The sequence below is a fragment of the Hyposmocoma kahamanoa genome, unplaced genomic scaffold (genome assembly GCF_003589595.1).
Source record: "Hyposmocoma kahamanoa isolate Upper Pololo Valley unplaced genomic scaffold, ASM358959v1 182, whole genome shotgun sequence".
In the NCBI taxonomy this organism is placed as follows: Eukaryota; Metazoa; Arthropoda; class Insecta; order Lepidoptera; family Cosmopterigidae; genus Hyposmocoma; species Hyposmocoma kahamanoa.
Window position 1 is genome coordinate 2,458,263 of NW_020653713.1, and position 19,125 is coordinate 2,477,387.

General features: G+C 39.2%; 1 protein-coding gene across 1 annotated transcript; it reads left to right on the forward strand.

Moving 5' to 3' along the window:
• The first annotated feature begins 88 nt into the window (after window positions 1-88).
• Window positions 89-19,105, forward strand: LOC113226201. Its single transcript, XM_026458738.1, has 20 exons — window positions 89-195; window positions 287-537; window positions 1,936-2,036; window positions 2,286-2,486; window positions 3,463-3,624; window positions 4,016-4,225; window positions 5,030-5,430; window positions 8,225-8,553; window positions 10,172-10,316; window positions 10,940-11,098; window positions 11,694-11,972; window positions 12,625-12,849; window positions 13,547-13,726; window positions 14,497-14,629; window positions 15,361-15,452; window positions 17,413-17,549; window positions 17,903-18,060; window positions 18,308-18,432; window positions 18,503-18,610; window positions 18,848-19,105. Exons 1-20 carry the CDS (start codon window positions 163-165, stop codon window positions 18,983-18,985), a joined length of 3,567 nt encoding a protein of 1,188 aa, XP_026314523.1. The 5' UTR covers window positions 89-162; the 3' UTR covers window positions 18,986-19,105.
• Window positions 19,106-19,125: the final 20 nt, after the last annotated feature.

Genomic DNA, 19,125 nt, shown 5'->3' on the forward strand with positions numbered 1-19,125 from the left:
TATGTACAATTGAAATTTGTTCAAATAAAGCGCATTTTGCAATGGCGTGCGCCTAGTCTGTGGCGTGCGTGCATTTGTTGTGTGTAGCGTTCTTTTAAATTCCGCTTTTTATTTTAATGTATCTTTTAGTGACTTACAGTTGCTAATAATCAAATAATCATCATGAAGTTAAAGAAACCGAAGGTAGATAGCGAGGTAAATACGTTTTACATTTGTAGTCATATGTTATTGAGTATTTAATATATGTTTCGCCGTTCTGTAATGTCAATTTGTTATTATTTTACAGGAGGTTGTTCCTCCCCAAGCGGAGATTATAGAAGCGGATTTGTACAAGCGTTCATACTTTGGCCCTGATGTGCCTACACTTGAGCTGGAGTGCTGGGAAGACGAACTTTCAGAAGCTCAACTTAAAGCTTATAAGAATGCCGACGATGAATACAAGAGCATTCAAAACAAACTCGACGAAATTGTGAAAAACACTGGCGGTGAAATCGTCTACAACGGCGATCAGTTTACTGCTTATCAACTGCTTGGGAAGTGAGTAATAATATATTCGGAAAAGTAATTAATTGATATTTGGTGGTTTTAACAACTGTCGCTCCTTGTAGCTGTATCTTTACATCTATATCGGCGCTTAAATGGTAAACGACCGCATGTCGAAGTTTACTTTTTTACAGGAGAGGCGATCAAAGTTTTCGACCTGATTTCTTAACTTTTATTTTTAAACACCCATGTTTTATACTAAAAAGATGCGTATTTTACGACTATAAATTTGTAAACACAGACACGACTCACAAAAGGACTGTTTAGCTCAAAAGTTAGCCATGAAAGTACTGAATGCCAAACAGGCATTTGCGTAATTCCGTTGTTTACAATGCCAAATCTCCAGGAGTCTTCGTGTAGTATTAAAGTTTGACCATTTTTAAACACATTTTTGCAGTAAAATTATTTTTGAAGTTTATTGTGAGGCAGCGGTTTAGCATTTAAGGGACGATATATGTGGAACAACTTTTTCTGACCATTGGTAATAGGTAGATAGATAATACACTTTATTGATCACACACAAAACAAAAACAGTAATAATTGTAAGGTATTCTATATTTTCTGCTTACCTTGGTGGATTACAAGAAATGGGACTTGTCAACTTATGTCTCAGGGTGATCATGGATATCAAGGATGTCAAAGATATCACGGTTTTCAATATAGATAGTCAAATTCTGAGACTATGATCTACTTTTTAAACTGGGACCTCCTTAACATAATCTTCGAGGGATTTACCACACTTGTCAATACAAGATTGCCATAGTGAAACAAACTGTTTTACAGTTTTATTACATTAGTATGTCATGATTTGGTCACTTAGAGCTTTTTGTGACCAACTCATTCCAATTCCTCATCAATATGTGGTGACTCCCTTCATAAACCATTTATTTCACACATAAACAAAAAATAATAATTTCCAGACAAAGAGAAAAAATATGTTTTAATACAATTTAAGAACATAATTAAAATAAAATTAAATCATAATAGAAAAGTATAAAGTACATACTTTGTGTCTGTCACACATGAGTGAGCTCAGGGAAGTGTTGAAATCAGTTTGCAGTGATTTTAACCCTGATTTGCAGCCCAACCCGCCCATGGCAGTGCTATATGCTTTATGAAGAAAATAATAATGAGATGCAAAATAATAATAATAACAATAAGATGGATTTAATAAGAATAAAAGCAAAGATTAAGTTATTCTATACAATTATTCCATAGCCTCCGCACAGACATCACTTTTTTATTACTTTTACTTTGCATTTCATATATTCACTTTTTGATCTACAGAATATAACAAAAAATAAATCTGGGGACAATTTTTTCTTCAAAACTAGTCAGATTGTCACTGTAGTTAGAAGTTAGAAGTTTTCACTGTATTGTGTTTTATTACAGACAACCAGTCCTCAAGGATTTAGAGAGGCAGAGTGCAGAAATCATCCGGTCACGCTCCCGTTCACTGTCAGTCTCTAAGGAACCCAAGCCTGGAAGGAGGGGTAATTTCCATGTCACTAATCTTATCATGAATGTGATATGAATTTGATCAGTTTAGTCTAAACTTCTGTGGCCACACAGAATTTAAAATAAATTGCAGACTACTCAAAGACTGTGGTTATAGTTTCAAACAGTCTTCTATTGTGCATCCATAAGCCTGCTTGATCTAAATGCTGCTCACTATTATTCATTTGGAATTATTGTTACACTTAGTGCAAAATACAAGGTTGTTATAATATTTTGCTATGCAGGTCGTCCAAAAAGAAACCGTGATGAGGACCGCAACTACTCCCCGTCACCTGAGAGACCGAAATCACCTGAGACGCGGCACAAGAAGAAGAAAAAGGACAAAGAGAAGACCAAGGAAAAGGAAAAGGAAAAAGAAAAAGAGAAAGAAAAGGAGAAAGACAAAGACAACACAAAAGTTAAAGACAAGACGCTTGCTCCTTCTAGTAAGTTCTATCAAACTGAAATTGTTATGATACACTGCAGCTCAATCACAGGGCCGGTTTGTCTGTGAATAACATGCAAGAAACTGGTTTTAATACATACTTTCGGCTGTGTAAGACTTGAAAGTTACATATGCTTTGTGTTATGTGAGATAACAAACTTCAGGCCTCAGCCCACCATATGTTGAAGGTTTAGCATGAGGGGAAATAGCCGAAGCACGCTTTCGCAGTGAAACCTTTTTCTTCTCTACAGACTATTGCATTTCTGAAACTCAAATGGCAGACAAAACGATTTGTGATAGATGTTATTAAATCTACTAGTCACTCCAAACTTGTAATAGTGCAAAAATCACAGGACCATCTCTATTCACTAATTTCCTGAGTTTAGTTTTTGTATTGTTTATGATATTTATGAAGTCAGTATCTTACGTGGTACTTGGTGTAACTGTCTGGTGTCCGCAACTCGACGTCAAGGCGCCTATTCGTGCCACCCAAGCTCCTCCAGGAATCTCAGCAGCCTCCTCGGTTTGCTGAAGACTTGGGGGAGCGACCTTGGCACTCCAAGGTACTTTGCCCTGTAGTTGGCCACGCCGGAGCACTGTAGTAGGATGTGCGCAGTCAGTGTCTTTTGTCTTGGTTCAGTTGGTGGCCCACTGGTAAAACAAATTTACTATAAGATGTTTTACAGTTGAAGCCTGGGCCTGGGCTTTGTGTCCACAAGTTTAAAATGGGTGAATTTACAAATTAGTTATGATTTATATGACAATTTACAGAACAGTTTTCTATGGATGTTATAGAAAAATCTAACTACATGAGCGGTACATTGGTGAACCAAACCTTTTTTTGTTCATATTGTCATCATGTTTATGTAATTCTTCAGTGGGTGGTTTTGTTAGATAAAGAACCAAAAGTTTAAAGGACCAAGGTGCCATGTGACATAAGCAGCTTGTTTAACAAGAACTTTTCTTGCCATCAACAGACGTGCATAGCGTGGTTACAAACGTGCGTCCGTCGGAAGCGACTGCAATCGGCGGTCTGCTCACTGGTGCCACCAAGACCACAGCCATTGTGGACCTGACCAAGGAAGACAGCAACAAAAACACCGCTGACTCTAAAGAGGTTTCCTTTAATAAACTTCAAGGTAAAACTATTCAATCAAAATATGTGTATATTTTGCTCGCTTTACCTTATAACTTTGGTTTAACTGAGATGCAGGTTTAAATTTTTAACTGATTTCAAAAAAAGGAGGTTACACAATAACTTCTGCTCCGGATTTGTGGACCGATTTTGATGATTCTTTTTTTTGTTGGAAAGAGGATACCTCAATGTTGACCCCATTTAAATTTTAAGAAAATAGTCCTCTATGGACGGCAATCTAGGGGATAAATGACTTTTGAGGTTGGTTTTTTTAGTACTCTGTGTTAAAATTATTTCCAAAACAGTTTCTCATCCAATTTCTTACAACATTTGGTTGACCACTTGCATTGATAGGACATGTATGTGGATATTTTTGAGATTGACTGTTCGACCAGGCAAGACATTCCCGTCTCTGGTGGTGGTAGCGCGACCGTACCTACGCGCCAAAGATGCTCCCCCTCCGTCCGACCGGTCCACCCTCGACAGCAAGGTCAAGTCCGTGCTGATGCATACGCCCATGAAGTTCACGGAGTGGCTTATCCAGCAAGGCTTGGTACGCTCTGAGCAGTGGTGCGCTATACATTCTGGAAATAAGCTCAAATTGGGTAAGTTGGGTACGCACTTCGTCCGTTACATTACCACTAGTATGACGCTCGCCATTACTTAATATGCGTGATGAAGGAGCTGAATAAATACTAATTTTATTTAGTAAAATGCAGGAGAATTTATACATACCATAAAATGTTGAAATCACTTCTTTATGTTTATGTATGTAACAAATACTGTTGAGTAGTTTTCCGAAAATTTTCGAATAGTGGAATTTTTATATATATATTTTGTAAAGGTATCTAACTGGGTCACGAAATACTTTCATAGATTTCTCATAGATTGTGCTACGCCTAAAAAGTCGTTGAAAACCAAATACAAAGGTCCGACAAAACAAGCAAAGCAAAAATTTGTGAGGTGCGCTGGTGCGTTCCGTGGTTTCCTAGGAGACGTCGTTTCGAATCCGGGCAGATCGAAGGAATTTTGTTTTGTCTTTGTATTAATAATTATAACAAACTAGTGGAGTAAGTTCACAAAAAATAATTGAATATCAATTCAATAAAATTATATAAGATTTCAAATGCTTGGCATCAGTGAAAATAAAAGATACAAGTAAAAAAATATTTATAATGGCTTCATCATTCTCGTTCAGTATCTTCAACTTTTGAGGGGTAATAACTGTCAAATGTGGAAAAATATTTACTTTTTCTGAAAATTATGAATTTTTCTAAAATGATTTTTTTCTATGACCCAACACTAGCAACAAACAACATCCTGTATCTTTCCAGCTCCACCAAAGCCAACGGCTTGTTTGTTATAACTTGAACTCGTCACTAATCACTACATGCAACGTTTTTTTCTAGGAATGTACTCCGACGTATCGAAGTTCCCTTACTCCGGCGGTTACGTCTGGATCTCGGAATGTTGCCCAACACGTTTCGTCTCCGTGTTTTCCAGCTCTATATTCGAAGGCGCGACCTTCCCTCCCAGCGTTATACTAAAACTCATCTACCATTGGGCGTGTCAGACGAATGTACAAAATGTGGTCCAGTGGGTAAAAGTCGACAATTTATACGTAAAAGGATTGTTCACCTGGCTGAGGTCCATTTGTACATCGGCCATTCATCAACATTTGGGCCTATTGGGTGGATCGGGGAAGAAAGTTGAAGTAGGAGTGATATCTTTGGGTACGACCAGCCACGATGGCACGCAGAGGCAAGTCAAAGTTGAGGTGCTGGGGGTTCTGGATCCAGTTGAGAAATTGGTAAGTTTAATTTAGCAAATTATAGATCTCTCATTGTGTACTATATTAGTCTCTTAGCTGTCATGGTACCAATACTATTAAATCTTTCTGTGATATGCTGTTACTATGATATAAGTAAGTAAGTAACGCACACACTCAACATAGCCCCGCACTAGGGAAACCCTGTGTCACGGGTGCCATGGACACACACATAGACAACCACAAATAACACCCAAACTCACAAGTGAAATAAATGTAGGCCGTACAAATATTTCTCCTGGCCCGGGAATCGAAACTGGGACCTCTGCGTGGCAGTCCGGTATGGTAAAAGCGCGTTCCCATGTCGTCACGTTTTATTATCGTTGGACGACTGCCGTGTCTAGCCTGTTCCATCACGACTATCTGTCGTGGACGATTTTTTATCGTTGAACGACTGTCGTGACTAGCTGTTCCCACTAGATCGTGACGACAATTTATCGTTTCACGACAGCCTCCTTGCTCTTCTCTGGCTACGACCCAACGCTACTGCAAAGCGAGCAGAGGGCGCGGGGCGACACAGGATAAATAAAACGTGACGACAATAGTAGTTGCGACAATCTGTCGTCACGTTTTCATCGTTACGTTTTTTTATCGTCTGACGACTGTCGTTCTAGCTGTTCCCACTGTGACGACAGTTTGTCGTTGTAACGATAAAAAATCGTGAACGACAGTTAATCGTGTCGTGCTATATGTGAACAACTTCATTTAAATATACAAGCCACGACACTGTAAACTGCACGACAATCTGTCGCCACGACATAGTGGGAACGCGCCCTAACAGTTCGGCCACCAAGGCAGTTAAGATATACAGAGTAAATTTTTAATCTTTATTGTTTCTATGAAGTTGTTCTTTGCGTACATTAATAATTGTATAGGTCAAGCTTTGCAGAGACTGGTGTCTGAATTGGGTTAATATTGTATTTCATGTGGCCATGTCTCTACTTATGTAAAAAATAAGAAAACTGGTAAATAAATTTAGGCAATACAATGGATCTAGTTCAGGCTTCGAAATTGAAGAATATATAGTGACTTAGGGTCGTATTCTAGAACTCTACTCAATGCTGAAGTCAGTATTTGAGTATGGTTTAAAGCACTCGAAATCATACTCAAGTCCCTGCCATTAGGGTCGTATTTCCAGTGTTTGTGTTTTCAGTGCAATCCTGACTTGAGCATTGAGTATAGTTCTAGAATACGACCCTTAATGTTTAAGAATGAAGCTAAAAACAGTAGTAAATACATTATAGTGTAACTTTGCAAAAGTGATGTTTAGGATATCCGATTCCGCGACGGAGCGCGGCGCTGCGTTTTTAAACGTTGTACTGAAGTACCTTAGTTTGTATGGAAAACACGCGCCGTCGAACACACTGACAACGCTGGCACACTGCGCACCGCACTACCGCGCGGGTTTTTAAGCTTAAGGACATGTTCAGTTTTCTGCAATAGATCTCGACGTCGATAAAATTATATTTGCTATTGAAAATGGACCAAATTTATCTTCATATTTTCTTAAATCTTTGTAATGAAAAGGAAATTTATTAGTTTTTATTAGTTAATATTTAACCTAAAAACTCAAAATAAAATATGCATATGTGACGGTGTGACCTCCTTGCATCGTCATCCCATCTTTTTGTATCGCCTCTCTCCACTCGTATCACATCGGTTCTTGTCTTTTACTCTTATTTAAATCCAAATTTTGACTTGTTCCATTCTTTTGCCTCACTTTCCGATTTTGTTTCGTTCTATCTTCACTCCCTGCTTGACCGCGATAGCAGACAGAACTACTAAATCAAATTGTCTAATTTTTTATTCTTTTCAAGTTTAATCATAATACATACAATCAATGTAAAGCATGTATCGACCATAATAAGCGAATAACAGTCTATCTAATATCTACAATTCAACATAATACAACCCGATAAGGGATAAGTGCCTTAATATTCATCAGCATAACGTTAGGGAGTGTTTTTTTTAACAATGTACCTTTTATATTTATAAATACCTTATTTGTCTTTACTTCTGTATTACGACGTCGTAAAATAAATTTGTGGACCGGAAGTTTCCTCTTTTACTGCCGTGACATGCTGGTCACGGCTACTTAGGGTTACAACCCTTTCACATATATGTGCCTATGTGTATGTCTGTGTATATGTTTGTATATGAGTATGTATTTATGTACGTATATAAACTAACAAATTATAGTAAAGATAATAAAAAAAAAGAAATTGCAAATTATACTTACACATTACTGAACGTGTCATTGCCGCATCTAGTACGCTCTGCCGTGTCGTATATCTGTGTTCGCTTATATTTTTGTCTACCTACTTGTAGGTAGGTCAATGCTACCTACATATATTTTTATTCGTAAGTTAGTGCGCTTGATTTATTTTGTAAGTTTAAATTAGTTAAGTTTCTCAGTGAGAGAATATGTAATTCTTATGAGCAATAAATATTCTTTAACCATATAAATTATCCATTTATCGATCTGGTTCGTAAAAGGGATGTATCCAATAGCTTCGGTGTCTTTTTATTTTAAGTAAACAAAAACCAAAATTAACAGTATAACTACAGTGCCCTGAAATTGTTCCGTATTGTTAACCGTTCTTGTCAAAGAAGGATCTCCGCTACATATACAATATAAAATCTGCGTCTCCGCCACCGCACGCGTGATTCCGCGTCCCGCGTTCCAGGGCGCAGTGCAGTGTGATAATCGCCTTAATTAGGATATTAATGAATATTTACTTTAGCAGTTATAAAAATTATACCGAACGTCTCACAGATCCGTCTACGCGCAGTGGAACCCCTAGCAGAACATGAAAAGAACTACAAGAAGCGCTTCCAAAAAATTCTAGAACCTCTAACCTCGTGGGTTCACCAGTCCTCAGTTGTTCTGACCGATTTGACTGTAGACAAAGGCACGTTGGTCTCTATGGGTTTCAAAAACGTGCACCAGTCGTCGTCGCACGGCGATCAGGCAGGGCGGAATAGCAATGCTAATATTATGGAATACTTGAGACGAATCGTGCCAAGAATGTTCCAGAACACATTATCACTGTTGTCCAGGCAGATAATACAGCAGTTCCTCGATGAACTTGTTTGGAGGGAGAAGTAAGTTTTATAATTCTATTTTCAAGATTTTAAAATCAGTCGACAGTTAGAATCGTTGTGTTTCTTACGAAGATGGATGATTATAAATAAGATATATTGCATTTCTTCCATTAACATTTAAATGTAATCCTGATCGTTACACACGTCTTGCAAGTTTGTTTTGTCTATGAATTTCTAAATTAATAGTCATATCTTTTTATTTTTATCTTATTTTCAATAAGGCCTGTAATTCGATGTCAATGGCGGCCTTGTGATGACAATCCCTGTGGATAATTGTACTTTATCATGTCGCCTCGTAGTGAAAGGCAAAACCCACATATGAGTACAGAGTTTTAGCCCTATATATCTTTTGGTAATGGTGAAAATTAAACATATCGAGGACAGTTAACACTCCTTGAAAAAAGTCCAAAGGGCATTAGGTCAGCATATAGCGGGGCCACGTGCCCAACGGCATAATAACAAATTACGGCGTTTTTTCATAAACAACAACATAGAATTTTGGCTGGTATATTTTCCTCACTCTTTCACTGTTCATGCAGTCAAGACTTTGGAACGCACTTCCTGTTATTGTGCCCGGAAGTAAATCTTTAACTATTTTCAAAATGACTGTTAAGGACATTGACTTACAATTATAAAAAATTGGACGTCGGGTCCGCGCTAAAAAGTGTCCGAACTTATAGGGCGTTAAATTCGTATACAGAGCGTCATTCACGCTTTAGTCTTCGTTTGTTCGACTGACAGCGAAGCAAGCAAAATTAGACAGTACTGCGATGACATTACAATTTAAATTCAACGTTTTAGCTTTTTCATATTCCTTTACATGTCACTACGTTTAAATAGGTTGACTTGGGACATTTTTTTCGTGGTTTTTGTTTTAGACCCGTCGTCCATTTATTTGTAAGTCAATGGTTAAGGAGCATTATTTATTTTTTATTCCATCCATTTTATAGGTATTATATTATGAAATATATATTTTTCTAAAATGTTTATGTAATTTATAATATTTTAATATTATTATATTGTTTTTGTGTTACCTTCATAATTTTTGTTTTGCTGTGCACGTAAGCCTGTTCTTTTAGAAATAAGGCAACCTTTTCTTTGTATTTTCCTTTTGCTAATTGTGATTTGTATGTTTATTCCTGTGCAATAAATTATTAAAATTAAATAAATAAATTTCGTTGAACTCAATTTCACAAATATTTTACCATTTCTAACTTTCTACTTTTAATTACGAGTATTGTAAGCTGTAATAGGACTGTAATGTAGATTTAATAATTATACGTATGCATAAATTAAAATAATTTCCCTTTATAATTTTTATATATTTTATCCCATATTGTTACTATTGCATGGTGTGATGTTTCTTAAGTGCAGAGGCACTTAGTTTAAAAGCTTGAATGTTTCACTACTTAATGTTAACTTTTCTATGTGGACTAACCTAAATAAATAAACAAGAGTATATCAACGACACAAAAGTGAGTGTGCATTGTCGATTTATGCACACATTTATTCTTTCTTACGTATAGCTCTTTCTCGCTCTGTTCTTCGTATCGTTGCGTTATTGACCAATTTGTTGGTGGTGATAATGTGATTTATAAACGATGTTGCGATTGTACAGATACGGTGTGTCCCCGGGGCAAGCTTTCGACAACATAGTGGGGCACATCGCGGAGCAGACGAAGCTTGATTCCAAGGACCCCATTACTGTGCGGCTGAACAAGATCGCGGCTAACCCGTTCAAGAACTGGAAGTATCCCAGTAAGGTAAGAAATACGTAGTACCCGCAAGTTACCAATACCGTAGTTATTTCTTTAGAGTCGAACTTTGAAGAGGCAGTAAAACGACGAGAGAAGGACTTTTTAATGGAAAAAAAAGTTCGTGTTTTAGAGGTCGGTTTTTTCCATTAAAAATGTTGTAATTACATCTACAGTCGAATTGAGAACATCCTCCTTTTTTTTTGAAGAGGGTAAAAAATAGACACACCCTTGGCAAAAATTTCACTCTACCCTCGAATTCGAAATTGTAATTTTCGGAAAACACAGGCGGTGTACCTATTCCATTATCTTTTCCTAAGGAATGCCCTTACAAAGTTGTCAGTCCCATTCTGCTGGGTGAAGTCGAAGACATTGAGTATAAAATTCCAAGACCTTGACCAAAATATAATAATAATAGTTAGCCTATATATAGTTCCACTGCTAAGCACAGAGAACAGGTATTCTTACGATGTTTTCCCTCACCGAAAAGCTCCACCGAAAAATATAAATTCCGAAAAACTGAAGAGGTGCAAGCCTAGATTCAAACCCACCCTCTGCTCGAAAGGCGGGAAGCAGGCTACCACGTCGATTGCAACTTAAACTTGATCATGTTACTGTGATATTGTCGATAGAAAAAGGAACGCGAGGAGGCGGCAATCGTCGAGCCGGAGACGGGTCGTGGCAAACGCGGCCGCAAGAAGAAAGAGCCTTCGCCCTCGCCGCCACCGCCGCCTAAGAAGAAGCGCAAGGAGAAGACCAACTACGCCGTCTTCGACGAGGACGACGAAGAGGTGATCCAAGACTGCCAATTAAAACCTATTGGAAACCGAGTCCATCAAATACAAACCAAATATAAATATCAGAAGTCGATACTAGCATCATTGTTTCATGTTAGTCTTTAGGATATAAACCAGGCAAAACTCAAAATCGAAGGCTAAGCAACGTACCACAAGCAACCAACCAGACAAACTTACAAAAAAAAAACTAGAGTTCCAAAAAATCGATGTCAGTCCATGTATACCCCATTGTTGGAGACTGGTCTCCTCTAACGGGATGGTTCACTCCTAATACGCTGGCCTATTGCAGCCTGAGGACTTCGCATGGTTTTGAAAAGTCCCCTGTACTTTTCCCAACAACTAAGTTCAATAATAAAGAAATATTCTTCACAAAAAAGCCATACAATATTTTTGTCTGAATACATTCATGTCGGCGATATTTACGTTGTCTCAGGCATCTCAAAATATCTCTATTTTGTGCTGTTCACTTTAACACCTTTCTCTTCTTGTCTCTAGGGCAACCATTCAATCTTTTGACGATTTTTCTCTTTTGCTTCTACTGAGACGATAATTTCGAAGTCGGGAGGTAATATTCATTAACCCTGTGCAGGCGCCGCTGTCTCTCGCGCGCAAGGTGAAGAAGGAAAAGAACAAGGACAAAGACAAAGAGAAAGAGAAGGAAAAGGACCGAATCACGGAGAGCCCGGCGCCCCGCGGCCGCCGCAAGGCGCCCAAGACCAGCACGTACGTCGACGACGACCTGGACGACGTTCCTCTCAAGAACATCAAGAAGGAAATGAAGCCCGAGGAGACCGTCTCCATGGAGAGGTATTACTTCGGCCAATTCGGCGGGGACGGCGTACATAAGAGGGTGGCTATTGCTGTAGAGGTAAATTTTGTTGCCTTTTTTAAATTAATTAAGATTGCTGACGCATTAAACATTTTGAATTCATTTCTATAGCTCGAGATTGAGCTGCGGACCAATAACTAATTGTCGGGTATTTAGTACCCATTGGTACACCAGATGTCGTAACGAGTACCAAATAGCTATTTTTGTAACTAATTTGTTTTACATTGACAAGCTGCAGTTTATCAACTATTTATGAAGGTAGTGAGAAGTTTTTCATTATAACAGCGCAATGTGCCTAATTTTCGGGATGGTACTTTATTATCTAACATTATTATGTTGATGTAGTTGGACCGTACTTACTTGCTAAATTCTTGTTTATGTTTGTGTGTTGTTTGGAACTTCAAGTCTAATTGTTCTAATCGATGTTTTCGTATCACTTACCTGTTTTATGACGGTATGTTTCCCTTGAATAAAAAAAAAGAAGCTTCCTCACCATTAAACTTGGTGGTAGTCTTTAGTTGCCACTGGTTGCGAAACTTAGAATCATGATGTCTAGTTGCGAACGAAGAAAAATACTATTGACAAGCAGCGATCAAAGAGTAAAAGGTCCTCATTTGTAACTGGTTGCTAAAGCGTTTAACCACCTAGCGATGTGCTAACGACAATTTTCATTTTTTCTCTTAAATTTCAGTGCCCCATATGCAGCGTAGAGATCAACAACAACATCGAGCTGATGCGCCATATCTTCCTGCACGTGACCCCCGCCCCTGACGACGCCGTGGACGCCCCCGCGCAGTGCATCTACTGCTTGCAGCGCTTCGCCACTGACGAGGATCTGCAGACGCATTTGAAGCAGAGTCACCCCAACGACACCAAGTCACCGGAGTTGTTTACTTATGCTTGCCTGATTTGTGAGGTCAGTACATGCTTGCGATGTTCCTGATGCTGATTTTCACTGAAACGTAGTATAACTAGTCTAGAAAAATTTTGTAAAAGTCTCGTAAGGTGTGGTAAAGAGACTTGAACAACATACTTGCCTTACTTAACTGTGTCGCCGTAATCGATAAAGTCTCGATTTAATCGGTTCTTGTCGCAAAAAGGTAGATTTTGTCGATCCGCCATTTTTAGAAGCTTATTCTGTCGACATAATCCTCCAATAACGAGGATCACAGCACCTAGTTTATATCTGATGGTACTTAAAAAACCTTCTGATTTAGTCGGTTTCAAACGTCAAATTTTAAAATTTGTCAGGTACGATACAAGGGCTCGCGCACGTCACACAGTCGTTTTTAAAATGTTTTGTTGGTATGTAGCACTTAGAGGTGTTAATAATTAATTTTAAGTTTTTAATATATGCAATAATATTTTCTATTTTCTAATCAGTGTAAAAGTGGTCTAACCATTTAACGGAAGTAAGTTACAAATGGCACCCGACACGTTTATGACCAAATGTGACAAAAATTCCATTTGACATGAAAAACGGTATTTATTTATTTGCGATCAGGTTACAAAGACCAATAGATAAATACGCAATAATATAATAACAGTTTTTGTTTTGATGCGACGTGTGACGCAACGCGGGTGCCCGGTGACCGAAACGTGGCCTCCCTCAGGTGCGCTTCGCGGCCGTGCTGACGCTGGCGTCGCACATGCAGAAGGCGCACTCGCCGCTGGAGCTGCCGTTCGCGTGCGGCGCCTGCGGCTTCCGCGCCTCCGCGCACCGCGCCGCCGCCGACCACTTCCTGCGTCGCCACGCGCAGCACGACGCCGTGCTGTGCCCGCACTGCCTCAAGGTAGGCCCGGTGTGCCTAATCCTCTGTCCTCTGTACGTCGTGTCGCATATATGATGTGCATAACTTCTTTAACAATATATATATCCATAATATCAGCCTTAGATCCAATTGCAAACTCACTGTACCACAATCTCGTTCAACTACGTAAGTTTACTGTATACGTTTTTACAATAAGATTCCGAAGCATATAATAAAATTATCATTTCCTAAATTTAAGATTACGCGTTACATAAAGATGTATGAAAAGAAAACATGAGTCTAAATTCGAGAAAAATAAAATTCAAAGTGTATTTCATAGCGTTTAAGGTTTTTTGAAAAGGACAATCTCTAGAGTTTCTTGCTCGCTCTTCTCACAGAAGTCGGTACAGTGAACGAGCAGTAGCTTAAAAAATTACATTTTCAAGTTTCAAAATTGTACCTATGCAATAAATTATTATTTGACTAAGCAAGCAGTGGAGCTCCTTGTAAGAGTTCGTCCAGAGGATTACTGCCGCCTTACATATTTCTAGCATTACTACATTTCGGTTTTAGATAATAATTACTAAATTACCATTTATTATTAGGCACATGGTACTTTTCAACTTATATCTCAGGGGACGAACAATTTAACGCTCTGTACAGCACTACAACTGTTATAGGTGGGCGTGTCGCTTGCCACCAGGTGCACTTGGCAACATAAAAAGCACTGAAAACGTATCAAAAGAGCAACTCCTAGAGTTCCTTGTACTTCGCAGAAATGAACAATAGAGTTCAAATTACGATGATTTCAGGTGATCCCAGTATACGCGGATGGGTACGAATTATCGTCGAACGTGCAAATCTTCATCGACCATCTCAAAGAGCACCAGAACAAACAGCTGGAAGTGCGCTGCAACCGATGCGTACTCAAGTTTGTGCATTTAGGTATGTATGGGCTTATTCAAAGAAATGGATGTTGATATCACCAGCGTCATTACAGGTTCAAAGAAATTTATTTGCACATTTCGTAAATTGATGTCCATTCCAATACTATTTTAGTTAAAACTTTTATTAATATGAGGAATTTAGTTAGAAACCTTTATGACGTGAAAGATGATGTAGTGATGTAGTTAGAAAAGGGATTGCTTCGATGATTTGATCATATGGAGTTATTTTTTGCCAAGCGAACGTGACTAAAAATAACGGGCGTATGTGAAAACACTGAGTGGAGAAAGCGAAAAATATATCGAGAGAGAGATTAAGCCGGGTACTCACTAGCGAGTTGTAACCATAAACGTTGCATGTTATGTTACCAAAAACCATAGTATGTACGTGGTTTGTGAGCTTGCCGCCAATGGAACGGGCGGTTGTACTCATTCACGCGTACACTCTAGAACCTCGTTACTGCATCTGTCACTGTGTTAATCTGCTTATCCCAGTGGGAGACTTAACATTTTAACCTAAAGTTTTTCGACACAAAAAAGGGAAAAGATTGATTCATCAGGCGTCCTTTTTGGTAGATAGCAATTTCTTCCAGGGCACGATCTCTGGGTTACAGGATATACAAACATAATTTAAATGAGAAAATGACATGACGTCCTGTACATTACTTACTAGTTTGTGTGTGTATGTTGAATATCACTGAGACTGTCCTTTAAATTCTATTATATTTTCAGGGCAATTAAAAGAGCATCAAGTGCGCGATCATAACACCGTTGAAGGCGCGACGCCGCTTTGTTCTGAGGAACATTTAATCACCAAACCCAAGGTGAGGCTCTTTTCTTTTTATTAGCGGTTATGTATTTGATTCGCAGGCACAAAGCGACTGGAATATAACTTCGATTGTCTAGTATACAGATTATTGTGACAACCAATCCATCTGCCTTGAAGACTTACACTTCAATAACTCTCATTTCAATGAAAAAATATACTTATTTCAACAGAATTCTCACTTCAATGTATTTATTGACCCTCAGTGATAGAAGAAGAAGAACAAAACACAGTTTTAATATTATATTATACTTAAAACTACCGTTCCTCATTTCGTGATCTTGTTTCAAAAACTTATGTGCGCAGTATGGTTTGATTAATTGGTCATCTAGGTACAAAAAGTACATAGTTGAAATAGAAAATACACAAAAGACGACCATTTGACAACCTCCGTGGTCGAGTGGCTTGCACACCGATTTTCATGATATTTCTGTGGTCCTGGGTTCGATCCCTGGCCGAGTGTAGAAAAAACAATTTTTTCTGTGTTGTCTCGGGTCGGGGGTCTATTCTCGTTCTCCATCCGAAACAATTAACAGATTCATTCGCATAATGCGTCTTTTTTCTTTCCTCGTTTCTTCTGTTTCCTCGGAGTTATTTATGTAATAAATTAAACAATATACTTGCCTTCTATCCTCTAACTAAAAATGAATGTAAGACTAAAATTACAAAGTGGTTACTCAGTCTTGATTATCAGTCCACTGAAGATCTCCTAGCTATTCAAACTCTATGATCTCCATACCTAGGCTGTTTCACCCAACATGTAGCACCAACACAAAAACGCACGTACGTACGCACTCACGCACGCACCCACATTAATTTGGTCGATTATTACTTATTTATAACTTATTTTGTAGAGAAATAGAGTACACGGCCTGGGTGTTTGTGGTACCGTCGTTGATTCAGATTTCCATAACACAAGTGCTTTAAACTTAGTTTGGGATCAGAGCAACGTATTTGTTGTCTAATATTAAAAGAAGTTTGTCAAATTTCTTAATTTCAATACTTTCAGTCATCTTCGCCTTACAGAGACGTATGACCATATAGCTGTAAGAATACCGTTGTAATAACAATGCATTCTATTGGACCATTGACCTACATTGGCTATAACTAGACCTTCAATGCTAGTTCCACGTAAATGCACTATCCCCAACTATATTAATATTTGCTGGTTGAGAGATTGCCACTTAGCTCCGTGGCCATTTACTAAATTTGTTAGTAATAAATAATAAAATGTTTATAAATAAATAACGCACACACTCAACATAGCCCCGCACTAGGGAAACCCTGTGTCGCGGGTGCCATGGACACACACACATAGACAACCACAAATTACACCCAAACTAACGAGAGAAATAATTGTAGACCATATTTCTCCCGGCCCGGGAATCGAACCTGGGACCTCTGCGTGGCAGTCCGACATGGTAACCGTTCGGCCACTGAGGCAGTAGTTCATGTCAGTAATACAATTAATTTTACACTAAAATTGGATGGTACCTCGTATTAAGCTTATCAAGCCTGTGTCAGGGAGGCACCGCTCTTCCACAGCTATAAATGCACATTTAACATTTTGAACTTATACCAAATTTAGTGTTTATTTTTTACATTTCCAAACAACGTCAAAACAAATTAACAGTTTTAGAATAGAATAGAAATCATTTATTACATAACGCCATAACACAATAATACACAGTAAGACATTAAAAACAAAGATAAAGCTAAATTAAAACAAAAATAAAATAGAATAACAAAAAAAAAATTAAATAAAATTAATTAAAAACATTAATTGTTAAATGTTTTCAATATTCTTAACTTCTAATTTTGATCTTTAATTTGAATCTTAAAACGTATGCGTGTGTTAATGTGTGTGCAAACGTAAGTGTATGTTAGTGACTTCACGTGTGTTGTATCGAATGTAACAATACAAGACGAGACGTGAAAAAAGAGTGATTTGCTTTCAGAACAAGGCGCGGCCGCCGGTGAAGGACACGACGAGCCACACGATCTCGGACACGTACGAGGACCTGACGCTGGTGCTGCCGGACGGCGCACTTTGCCGCGAGTGCGACTCGCCGCTCGAGAACGACAAGCACTTCCTGTCGGTGTCTATCCTCCCTTATCGGCGCTTATTATATATTGCTTCTATCATATATAAACAGTATTGTATTAAGTGACGGGACGAACGAACGAAGAAAAGTCCTGCGCCTGATGATAAACTACACGCCTGCCAATAACAGTTGTAGTGCCACTCAGAGCTTTAAGTGGCAGAGATCTGAGGGGCACTACCGCTGCGCCCGTCACCCTGAGGCATAAGTCGACAAGTCTCATGTTAATTATTCGGTAATTGTAACCATAATTAACCTCCTCCTTTTTCGAAGTCGGTTAAAAATATAAATATTTAGAATTAGCATGTACTTGTAACTGGCCGATGCTTGTGTCCGTGCACCGCAGGGGCGTGACGGCGTGCAGCAAGTGCCCGTTCCGCACGATGTGCTACCGCGCCATGCTGCGGCACAGCGGCTACTGCGCCGGCCCGCACTCGCTGGAGGACGCGCCCCGCGCCGCCCCTTACCGCACGCACTGCGTCTGCGACTACACCACCACCATAGGTGGGGCGGACGATGTCCCATTGACACACGAGCTGACTACAATGTTGACGAAACAACATCAATTTTCTTTCAAATTGTCATTTTAACCATTTCCTTGAAAAACCTATTATACATACCACATTTACCTTTATTTACTTATTGTCGTTTGAAGAAAAATGATGTTTAAAATAGGTCATTGAATGTTGGCGGGATAAGATTGAGTCGTAGCCTGCTTGACTTTTTTGTTTATCTTGTGTGCGATTCCCAGGTACGGACATGCTGACGCACTTGCTGATCTGCGAGCACAAGACGGCCTACCCGTCAGAGGAGGAGGCGCGCAGCAACATCGCGGGGGACGACAAGCCGGCGGAGGAGCCGCAGGCACACGACACGGTGAGGAAGCGAGACCTCTGTCCCCGCCACCAGTTGTTTAGTTCCGGCTTAAAAATGAGTATGCTTGCAGCCAATGGAGACCGTGTCCTCTATCCAAGACTACGCGCCGCCGTCGGTGCTGAACACGCAGCTGTCCCTGGATGACCTGGCCCCGCCATCGGTCTTGCAACCGGACCAGGTAACTTTGTTCACTACCTGACTACACTGGTATATTTATACACTTAAATGTCCTAATTGGTTCCACGAATTATTTGCTGCCACCAAATTAATGTGGTGGTCGAATGGTATAGTTTTATTTTCTGAAGTCCAAGCATTGAAACCATTATACAATTTGAGTATCTCAGTTGACTTGACCAGAATACACTGTCACTTATCAAGTAACACCTAGCCTGACCTAGTATCTTTTTATGAACAGCACGACCAAGAGCTACTAAAAGACGCATACGACCGCCCGCTGGCGACGCCACGCCACGAGGAGCAACAGTACACACTCGGCGACTTCGAGCCGCTTCCGCAAGAGCCACCACCGCAACCTGATTTTGAACAGCTGTAAATCGACGCAACTAGCTAAAGGCTGACATGCTTCAATGTCACCCTCATACGTTACAATATTTATATTTTTTTTTACTGACAATGCGAATGTTGATAGCAAAAATACTGATTTAAGTTTAGTCATTTTAAAATTATACTGAT